The sequence below is a fragment of the Ixodes scapularis genome, unplaced genomic scaffold (genome assembly GCF_016920785.2).
Source record: "Ixodes scapularis isolate PalLabHiFi unplaced genomic scaffold, ASM1692078v2 ptg000854l_1__unscaffolded, whole genome shotgun sequence".
Classification (NCBI taxonomy): Eukaryota; Metazoa; Arthropoda; class Arachnida; order Ixodida; family Ixodidae; genus Ixodes; species Ixodes scapularis.
The window spans coordinates 134,765-146,048 of NW_024610056.1; the positions used below are offsets into that span (position 1 = coordinate 134,765).

Below are 11,284 nucleotides of genomic sequence, written 5' to 3' on the forward strand. Positions count from 1 at the left end.
CCACGCTCCGAGCTGAGACGCGTTAGCCCACTCGGCCACTTCCTCCCTCTAAAAGATTTATTTAGTCCCACATCCTTATATACTCACAACCACAAGGTCACCCAAACACTCAACATGCCCCTTTCAAAGACACAACACACCAGAAAAAAAAAAAAAACCAAAGACAACAGGCAAAGGGACGCCCCCTCAATCACTCCTACGAACAGGCGCAAACCATCCACTTCTCCGGAAAGAAAAACTTTTCCTTTTCCCTTTCCTTCTTTTTTTTTTCCTTTAACTGTTTTTTATTACATGCTTGTATCAAGGTCTGGCCACACTGTCCACAAACAAAGTCGAACCGGTACGAATTTGGTGAAAAGTCGAAGGTTCGTCGAACCGGTTCGACCCAGTCGAACCGGTTCGACGGGTTCGACCGGTTTCGGGGTTCTACCCAGTCGAACCCCGAAAGTTCGACCAAAAATTCTGGTTCGACAAAAGTTCGCGACACCCCTAGTCCGCTCTTTACCTTGTGCATGATCTCTATGCCTTGTGAATGACGTGAGTGCACCAAGGGGGTAAAGGTGGGTGAGGAGGAGTGGCAAATCCCGTGCGCCGACACCCGGGGTCCCGAGTGAACGATCGCGAAAGAGAGCGACAGAACACGAGAGAAAGAAAGCAACGTTGCCATGGTAAACGCCACTGATCTCAATGACAATTGCTGGATCGCGCTTGCCGCTCCCGCAAGTGAAGCCGCCGGACTTCACTCGCTTGGGATACGATTTGCCGTTTTTGCTAGCCTTTGCTACGGTTTTCCAGCGTGCTGTGGACACGTTTTCTACTCGTTCGTCGTCATTCGCCGAAGAAGCTTTTTGAAGACTCTGTGTATTGTTGAGACTTGCCGTCGTGAACACGTGGAAAATTTTACGAAAGTGCAGTGTCGCAGGAAAAAGGCACAACGCGTCGAAAGGAAGGGCTGGCGGCGTCTTCAAAGCTTCCTTGGCACGCCGAAGTGCTGTGTCTCTGTGCCTTCGCACGCTTGGATACCGACCAAGAATCGACGCCGTGTGGATGTGTTTTGCGAGTGCAATGTGCGTGAAGCCGTATCAAAAGGTACAACTCGTCGAAAACAAGTGTCGCCGGTGTCGCGGCGTGATCAAAGCTTCCTTGGCACGCCGAGTGATGCATCTTTGTGCCTTCGCACGCTTGGATACCGGTCAAGAATTGACGCCGCGCCAAAGTTATGAACGTGTGTCGCGCGTAGAAGCCTTTAGATCATGTATATATATCGGCCACGGAGTTCTGGATCGTCCAGCTGTTCCGGTGAGTTGCTATCAATAAAAGGGGGAGATCTGTACGTGTTCTTATGTACTATATTAAAGGGACACTGACACCCCCCAAAATTTTTTTTTTATTTTTTGCCAGGCGCTTCATTATGGTGTCGGAGGACTACCCAATTAATATTTTGCAACAGAGTAGCGTATTTCTTTATTAAAGCCAAAAGACGCAACTGCTCGAAACCGAAACCCGACGGTGGTCGGAGAAGTGGAGAGAAGAGAGCGACTGGCGGAAGTCACGTGGCTACACCCGACCCTGCGTTTTTTTTGTTTTTTTTTTTTTTTTCTCTCCGGTAGCAGACGACACGACATGCGGCGTGCGATGCGGCGTGCGGGAACTGCTTGCCGTGCGATTCTTTTGCAGTTATGTTTGTTCCGCTCGTTGTTCTGTACTCCAAGATGAGTTGTTTTGTACATTGAGGAGTCGGAGATGAGTAGTGAGTGCCCGTGGTGAATTTCCATGATCGGCTCCGAAAAGAATAAACCCAAGATGTTGCGTGAAGAGCTGGCTCACATGTCCTGCATCCGAAACAAAGTGGCATTGTGCGACAGAGTTTCCGAAAGATCAACGGGATCGGGACCAATGGCTGGCTGCAATTCCTGTAGAACATTTACGGGCACCTCGGAAAGCGGACGCTACCCGATTTATATGCTCCTTGCATTTTGTGGAAAGTGATTACATTGAGTTCGCAGGTGTCAAAACGAAAATCCCATACCGTTTAATTCAGCGAAGTATCGTCCACAACATTTGTTTGTTATTTTTTTGTTCGTTTCTTCAGTGATGATTGTAAAAAAAAAAAAGAAAAAGATATGTAAACATCAAAAAATGTTTGAAAAAAAAAAAAAATTCACGGGGGATCGAACCCGGCCCTACCGCGTGTGAAGTCGACGTCTTTCCCACTGAGCTACTGGGGCTACTCGTTTCTGGTGGATCTCTTTCCTTAGTAATAATTCAGCCGGTAAACTGTAAGTTGGAAAGTTTGCTGTCCATTTTCTCTAGCAAAAGCACTCCCGGGTCGAAGTCGGGAAGCACCACGCTTTGGGGACATTCGCACCTAGTAAAGAAATCGTACGTGTGCATATTCAACTCGAAGTAGACACGTCGTGCTTGACGTTTGCGCGAGCGTTGTCTTCAGCCCCCAGAATGGAGCGACGGCTCGGCGACGTCTTCGTGGAAATCGGCTTGGCGGCCGGGCGTGTCGTACGGGATGAATACCAATTCTTTTCATCAGTCCCAAATTTCTCTTTTAACGGTAGACAGAATTCGCCGGTACCGCGAACGACAGTTCTGAAATAGAGGTCCCACGCCCGTCGTCCGCTGCCATCGCCGTCCCCGCGAGTCCCACGATACGCGAAACGACGAACGCACAGAATGCTTCCGGTTGTCTGTGGATCTTTTTTTTTTTTTTCAATCAACGTATTTACAGCTTTTTAGAAGCCACAAAAAATGGGTTTCATATTTTTTTCTTAAACTTCTTAGTGAGCGCGTTGGTAATGATGTAGGTTTAGAAAGAGTTATATACGTAAAAACAGGGGACGGGACAACACATCTTTCAACTTTCAACAAACAAATGAATTTATTGCCGGACGCTTCGCCTTCGGAGCTCCACTATAGGAGAGGGAAAGTTAAAAGGAGGGGGAAGGGGAAGGAGGGTGGGGGGGGGGGGGGGGCCAAGACAAGGACTTGGGAGAAAACTGTGGGAAAGGACAGCGGAAAGGAGAGGAAGGAAGGAAGCATCCCGATTTCCCTCTCAGGAGCAAGGGGCGCTCGCCCGGCCCGCCAAGGCCGTCAACTCCGGTCTCAGGAATGTAACCTCTCTCTCGGACAGCGACAACGAGGCCGAGGAAATGTTCTTCGGCGCCTCTTTTATGGCGAACGCCTCCACGATCTCGCGCCCGTAGCGGTTCTTGTTGGCCCCCAGAACACGCGCGGACGGGAACTCGGGGGCGCATGGAGCGCAAACCTTGAGGTGATGGACCATTGGGTGTTGGGAGTCCTCGTCGTTTTTTTCTATTTCTCTCTCATGTTCGCGCAGGCGGTCGTTGAGGCAGCGGCCCGTCTGTCCGATGTACTCTGCCCCGCACGAGAAGGGCACTGAATACACCCGTCCGACCGCGCAGGGAACAAAGGGGGCCGCATGCCTCTTGGCGCAGCTGATCTTGGGAGGAGGGGGAGTGTTTACCAGGCGGCATATGGCGCTCAACTTGAAGGGGCACGAAAAAGCAACGTCCATGTCGAAACGTCGAGCCACTGTTTTTAGTCGGTGGGCGGTGTTGTGGAAATATGGGATGGTTGTATACCTCTGCCGGGCAGGCTTCCGAGCGGCGGTTTTTTCAACTATTAGTTTTCTGAGCGTGGAGGCCAGCAGGTCGCGCGGGTATCCGGCGTTTGTGAGGCGGCTGAGCTGTCCCTCCAGGCTAGATGAGGAGAGGTGTTGACAGGACTTTCTGCGGGTGGAGGAGATGAGACTTTTTGCGATGCCTGCTTTTACTGTCTTTGAATGGTGGCTAGTAAATGGTAGCACCGGCTTCTGCGTCCGCTGCTGGAAGCGCCAGCAAGTGCCTCCCTGGGTGGCCACAAGGCGTACGTCCAGGAACTGGAGACCCTCCGCCGAGGGGTCCTCCCTAGTGAAGCTCAGGCCATTTGCGTTATCCGTGAAGGCTTTCTGGATGGCGGCTGTGGGCGCGCCGGAGTCGTGGAGCACCAGATAGTCATCCACATATCTGAACACCTGGGTTCCTGGAGCGACGCTGTCCAGTTGCTCTTTCACGGCCTGATCCACGAAGGAAAGGTAGACTTCGCTGAGCGAAGGTGCCAGGCAGGACCCGATGCAGACACCCGATTTTTGTAAATATATTTTCCCGTCATGCTCCACCATGGTCGACCGAAGATATACCCTGATTAATTGCAGGAACGCGCTGAGGGGGATGCCGGAAGAGTTTTGAAATTTGACGATGCCCTGTGTGGTGATGGCTTTTTCTACCGCATCCAGGAGGATGTTGAAGTCGAGGCTGTAGTACATGTCGGTGATGTCTAGGGAGAAGAAGGTGGTACCTGGGCCTGATGTGTGGAGAAGCTGGAGGGCTGGGAGGAGTTCCTGAGAGCTGCCCACGCGGAAAGGCTGGTCCAGGGGGACGGCTGCCAGGTGCTTCTGCAGGTAGAGAGCCAGAGGCTTCTGCCAGCATCCATTTTCTGATACGATGCTCCTCAGCGGGATCTCCGGCTTGTGGGTCTTGGCGGTGAAAAAAACTTTTAGATACTGGTTCGCAGGGGCTGACACTCTCGTGAGAAGCGACGAAAGGTTGTTCGACCTGCAGATGTCTTTGACTTCCGAACGGAGGGTGCCGGACGGTCTTTTGTTAACGAGGACGAAGTTTTTCTTGATGGCGAGTTCAACCTTTTCACCGAAGTTAGACTCGTTCATAACCACAAACACTCCCGTCTTGTCTGCCTCCAAAAGCCTCAGGTCAGACCCCCTGAGTTCATTCACCACTTGGGGGAATTCTGGTTTGGTTGGGTGGGCTGCTCCATGCATGCACACCAAACGGGAACCAACGCCGAGGAACTCTTGTCGGGCCGGCTCCGGAATTCTCGACGCGATCTGGTGTACCGCTGCGAGCTGATCCACTCTTGACGGTGTGACAGGGGGAGCGAATTTGGGTCCCTTTGAGAGCAGTGCCTCGGCTTGCGGTGATAGTTTCGAGCCCGAGAGATTCAGCGGAGGCTGAAGCTTGGGACACTGGTTCACTCGTTTTTCTGTGGATGCAGTCGCAATTACGACCTTCCAAGATGAATCCAGGAGGTCTTGTCCTGACTTTCTAAACCTACATCATTACCAACGCGCTCACTAAGAAGTTTATTATTTACGAGAGCTATGTGTTTGTCACGTCCCCAACTGCCGTGCGTCGGACCTTCGGGTTTCCAGCCAGGCCCCTTTCTCCGTGCCGCCCTCTTCATCTCGAGACTGTATCTGCTTCGCCTGCGCCTGCGATCCTTTGGACTCTACCTCAGGAAGACCATCCCTCACCCCGCCGTCCACCAGGTATTTGGATTCAACTCTGCCAGCTGGACTGCCAACTACAGAGTCATGCAGATAGCACGCAGTGAGCTCTCGCAGGAAATCCTTGTCATGCAGAGGTCACTTCCCGGTCTCATGACGGGCATCTTCGGTGCCCGCTTTACAGTTCACCCTTCGTACATATTTCTAACCAAGTCAGGACAAGACCTCCTGGATTCATCTTGGAAGGTCGTAATTGCGACTGCATCCACAGAAAAACGAGCGAACCAGTGTCCCAAGCTTCAGCCTCCGCTGAATCTCTCGGGCTCGAAACTATCACCGCAAGCCGAGGCACTGCTTTCAAAGGGACCCAAATTCGCTCCCCCTGTCACACCGTCAAGAGTGGATCAGCTCGCAGCGGTACACCAGATCGCGTCGAGAATTCCGGAGCCGGCCCGACAAGAGTTCCTCGGCGTTGGTTCCCGTTTGGTGTGCATGCATGGAGCAGCCCACCCAACCAAACCAGAATTCCCCCAAGTGGTGAATGAACTCAGGGGGTCTGACCTGAGGCATTTGGAGGCAGACAAGACGGGAGTGTTTGTGGTTATGAACGAGTCTAACTTCGGTGAAAAGGTTGAACTCGCCATCAAGAAAAACTTCGTCCTCGTTAACAAAAGACCGTCCGGCACCCTCCGTTCGGAAGTCAAAGACATCTGCAGGTCGAACAACCTTTCGTCGCTTCTCACGAGAGTGTCAGCCCCTGCGAACCAGTATCTAAAAGTTTTTTTCACCGCCAAGACCCACAAGCCGGAGATCCCGCTGAGGAGCATCGTATCAGAAAATGGATGCTGGCAGAAGCCTCTGGCTCTCTACCTGCAGAAGCACCTGGCAGCCGTCCCCCTGGACCAGCCTTTCCGCGTGGGCAGCTCTCAGGAACTCCTCCCAGCCCTCCAGCTTCTCCACACATCAGGCCCAGGTACCACCTTCTTCTCCCTAGACATCACCGACATGTACTACAGCCTCGACTTCAACATCCTCCTGGATGCGGTAGAAAAAGCCATCACCACACAGGGCATCGTCAAATTCCAAAACTCTTCCGGCATCCCCCTCAGCGCGTTCCTGCAATTAATCAGGGTATATCTTCGGTCGACCATGGTGGAGCATGACGGGAAAATATATTTACAAAAATCGGGTGTCTGCATCGGGTCCTGCCTGGCACCTTCGCTCAGCGAAGTCTACCTTTCCTTCGTGGATCAGGCCGTGAAGGAGCAACTGGACAGCGTCGCTCCAGGAACCCAGGTGTTCAGATATGTGGATGACTATCTGGTGCTCCACGACTCCGGCGCGCCCACAGCCGCCATCCAGAAAGCCTTCACGGATAACGCAAATGGCCTGAGCTTCACCAGGGAGGACCCCTCGGCGGAGGGTCTCCAGTTCCTGGACTTACGCCTTGTGGCCACCCAGGGAGGCACTTGCTGGCGCTTCCAGCAGCGGACGCAGAAGCCGGTGCTACCATTTACTAGCCACCATTCAAAGACAGTAAAAGCAGGCATCGCAAAAAGTCTCATCTCCTCCACCCGCAGAAAGTCCTGTCAACACCTCTCCTCATCTAGCCTGGAGGGACAGCTCAGCCGGCTCAGCCGCCTCACAAACGCCGGATACCCGCGCGACCTGCTGGCCTCCACGCTCAGAAAACTAATAGTTGAAAAAACCGCCGCTCGGAAGCCTGCCCGGCAGAGGTATACAACCATCCCATATTTCCACAACACCGCCCACCGACTAAAAACAGTGGCTCGACGTTTCGACATGGACGTTGCTTTTTCGTGCCCCTTCAAGTTGAGCGCCATGTGCCGCCTGGTAAACACTCCCCCTCCTCCCAAGATCAGCTGCGCCAAGAGGCATGCGGCCCCCTTTGTTCCCTGCGCGGTCGGACGGGTGTATTCAGTGCCCTTCTCGTGCGGGGCAGAGTACATCGGACAGACGGGCCGCTGCCTCAACGACCGCCTGCGCGAACATGAGAGAGAAATAGAAAAAAACGACGAGGACTCCCAACACCCAATGGTCCATCACCTCAAGGTTTGCGCTCCATGCGCCCCCGAGTTCCCGCCCGCGCGTGTTCTGGGGGCCAACAAGAACCGCTACGGGCGCGAGATCGTGGAGGCGTTCGCCATAAAAGAGGCGCCGAAGAACATTTCCTCGGCCTCGTTGTCGCTGTCCGAGAGAGAGGTTACATTCCTGAGACCGGAGTTGACGGCCTTGGCGGGCCGGGCGAGCGCCCCTTGCTCCTGAGAGGGAAATCGGGATGCTTCCTTCCTTCCTCTCCTTTCCGCTGTCCTTTCCCACGGTTTCTCCCAAGTCCTTGTCTTGGCCCCCCCCCCCCCCCCACCCTCCTTCCCCTTCCCCCTCCTTTTAACTTTCCCTCTCCTATAGTGGAGCTCCGAAGGCGAAGCGTCCGGCAATAAATTCATTTGTTTGTTGAAAGTTGAAAGATGTGTTGTCCCGTCCCCTGTTTTTACGTATATAACTCTTTCTAAACCTACATATTTTTTTCTATTTTTAATATTGAGTGTGTGCCTTCAGTGACCCATGACTTTGATTAAATTTGGTGGTCGCATCGATACCTTAGAAAACGGCCCGTGACCGCGAAAAAGAGAGTGAGCGAGACTCGAACCGGCCAATTCTTGATCGGCGGTTTTCGGGCGGAAAGAAACCGAATTTCGAGCCGCAAATTCTGTTCTGGGTAGTTGAGCTCTCATATGTCACCTACAACTAAAAACCTCGGCGAGCATAAATACCCTGTCAGTGTCCCTTTAACCATGGCTATGTCCCAAATCTACTCTAATAGATTCCGTGGGAGCACGAATAGGACAACGTTGTGGAGCCAGGGGGGTTTTCGAAAGCAAAAGTACAAGACTGCGAGAATGAAAATCTTTGAAGCGCGGCCGATATGGTCGTGTGCAATCTGTTGACCAATTACAACTAGGCGAGCCGCGCTCAAACGTCAAGTGCAATTAAGTAGGTTGATATAAAGCCAGCACTGATCAGTGATGAGGAGCTGTTGTGCACGGTATTGTGTAAATCGTCTAAGGACGAAAAAAAGACGTACCTTCACCACATCTTCCGTCGCTAGTGGACGCTGGATTAAGCTCGTTCCTAAACCGCGAGGGGAAAAGACGCTGATCCAGAGGCACGAACAGCTTCACGCACATTGCACTCGCTAAACACATACACACGGCGTCGGTTCTTGGTCAGTATCCAAGCGCGCGAAGGCACAGACACACGGCACTTCGGCGTGCCAAGGAAGCTTTGAACACACCGCCAGCCCTTCCTTTCGACGCGTTGTGCCTTTTTCCTGCGACACTGCACTTTCGTAAAATTTTCCACGTGTTCACAACGGCAAGTCTCAACAATACACAGAGGCTTCAAAAAACTTCTTCGGCGAATGAAGACGAACGAGTAGAAAACGTGTCCACAGCACGCTGGAAAACCGCAGCAAAGGCTAGCAAAGACGGCAAATCGTATCCCAAGCGAGTGAAGTCCGGTGGCTTCACTTGCGCTGCAGCGAACAAGCGGGGAAGCGCGATCCAGCAATTGTCATAGAGATCAGTGGTAAACGCGAAGAGTGAAAACTCTCAGCAATATAAACAGTGATAATTTAACGTTGTAAACTAAATTCTGAGCTATTATAACGCTTATAAAAAGCAATAAAGTCATTACGCTGCATTAACTTCCCTTCTGTCGAAATCTCGGAAATCTGGTGGTTGCGCAGTTTCGTATTCCTCAACCGCGCCCACCCGCGCCCCACCAGTTTAGCGTTAACGCGAGGCCGTACATCTGCGCGCTATGCAAAAAGAAAGCTTCGAAAGGAACGCGAATATCTTTCTACCGCTAAGTTCGTGGATTGTTGAAGTTCACGAAACTGCTCTGATGATGTAACCGTGTTTGGGACCCCGAGGGTCTGCCTGCATGATCCGCCGCTTGCGGCAGCCAGAATGTATGGGAAAATGGCGGACCTTTTCCTCTAGAGTTAGTATGTATGATCTCTATGGCGTGCACCACTGATCTCTATGACAATTGCTGGATCGCGCTTCCCCGCTTGTTCGCTGCAGCGCAAGTGAAGCCACCGGGCTTCACTCGCTTGGGATACGATTTGCCGTTTTTGCTAGCCTTTGCTGCGGTTTTCCAGCGTGCTGTAGACACGTTTTCTACTCGTTCGTCGTCATTCGCCGAAGAAGTTTTTTGAAGACTCTGTGTATTGTTGAGACTTTCCGTTGTGAACACGTGGAAAATTTTACGAAAGTGCAGTGTCGCAGGAAAAAGGCACAACGCGTCGAAAGGAAGGGCTGGCGGCGTGTTCAAAGCATCCTTGGCACGCCGAAGTGCCGTGTCTCTGTGCCTTCGCACGCTTGGATACCGACCAAGAACCAACGCCGTGTGTATGTGTTCAGCGAGTGCAATGTGCGTGAAGCTGTTCGTGCCTCTGGATCAGCGTCTTTTCCCCTCGCGGTTTAGGAACGAGCTTAATCCAGCGTCCACTAGCGACGGGAGATGGGGAGAAGGTACGTCTTTTTTTCGTCCTTAGACGATTTACACAATACCGTGCACAACAGCTCCTCATCACTGATCAGTGCTGGCTTATTATCAACCTACGCGACTCGCCTAATTGTAATTGGTCAACAGATTGCACACGACCATATCGGCCGCGCTTCAGAGATTTTCATTCTCGCCGTCTTGTACATTTGCTTTCGAAAACCCCCCTGGCTCCACGTACAACGTTGCCCTATTCGTGCTCCCACGGAATCTATTAGAGTAGATTTGGGACATAGCCATGGTTAATATAGTACATAAGAATACGTACAGATCTCCCCCTTTTATTGATAGCAACTCACCGGAACAGCTGGACGATCCAGAACTCCGTGGCCGATATATATATAAATGATCTAAAGGCATCTACGCGCGACACACGTTCAGAACTTTGGCGCGGCGTCAATTCTTGACCGGTATCCAAGCGTGCGAAGGCACAAAGATGCATCACTCGGCGTGCCAAGGAAGCTTTGATCACGCCGCGACACCGGCGACACGTTTTCGACGAGTTGTACCTTTTGATACGGCTTCACGCACATTGCACTCGCTAAACACATTCACACGGCGTCGGTTCTTGGTCGGTATCCAAGCGCGCGAAGGCACAGAGACACGGCACTTCGGCGTGCCAAGGATGCTTTGAACACGCCGCCAGCCCTTCCTTTCGACGCGTTGTGCCTTTTTCCTGCGACACTGCACTTTCGTAAAATTTTCCACGTGTTCACAACGGAAAGTCTCAACAATACACAGAGTCTTCAAAAAACTTCTTCGGCGAATGACGACGAACGAGTAGAAAACGTGTCGTCAGCACGCTGCAAAACCGCTGCAAAGGCTAGCAAAAACGGCAAATCGTATCCCAAGCGAGTGACGCCCGGTGGCTTCACTTGCGGGAGCGGCAAGCGCGATCCAGCAATTGTCATTGAGATCAGTGGCGTGCACCAAGCAAGGAGGTTAGAAGTACTAGGAGGGGGCACGTTGCAATATTGGTGAAGCCTAGTCATAAAAAGTTTAAACGATTTTGTGCCCAGCGTGACCGCAGATCTCTCTGGCGATTGGTGCGCGTGACATGTCACGTGTGAGATGGATGGTTGATTGTAGGAGGACTCCTTGCAGGCTTGCGCGCGCTCCGTCCGGCAGGTTTTATCACGTCGAAGGCTAGACTGTGGTGTCTTCTAGTACCCCATAGCAAGAAGAATGCTAGCTACGGTCTCGTGATGTGGTCACGTTGGCATGGTAAGTGAGGAGAGTAAGGAGGAAAATGAGAAAGAGGCGAGGCGTCAAGGGAGCATGGCTTGTGGAGGCTACGCGGCCGACGTCATGCCCTCTCCTACCCTTCTATTCTCCATGGCACCAAGCATGCCTATTTTGGTCGTAATCCGGAACCGAAACCCA

General features: G+C 52.3%; 2 protein-coding genes across 2 annotated transcripts; one reads left to right on the forward strand and one right to left on the reverse strand.

The window, feature by feature from the left end:
• Nucleotides 1-3,029: 3,029 nt before the first annotated feature.
• LOC115320759 lies at nt 3,030-5,125 on the reverse strand (the record flags this gene model as incomplete). The annotated part of the gene is made up of 1 exon (XM_040218947.3): nt 3,030-5,125. A coding segment is annotated over one exon (2,061 nt), but the record flags the coding sequence as incomplete, so codon positions are not given.
• Nucleotides 5,126-5,165: 40 nt separating this feature from the next.
• Nucleotides 5,166-7,635, forward strand: LOC115330777. The gene has a single exon (XM_040218952.2). The coding sequence runs from the start codon at nt 5,189-5,191 to the stop codon at nt 7,598-7,600; it is 2,412 nt and encodes an 803-aa protein (XP_040074886.2). The 5' UTR covers nt 5,166-5,188; the 3' UTR covers nt 7,601-7,635.
• The last annotated feature ends 3,649 nt before the right edge of the window (nt 7,636-11,284 follow it).

What these genes read in the sequence shown, in the direction of transcription:
- LOC115330777 (XM_040218952.2), top strand. Translation starts at nt 5,189, where the DNA reads ATGTGTTTGTCACGTCCCCAACTGCCGTGCGTCGGACCTTCGGGTTTC.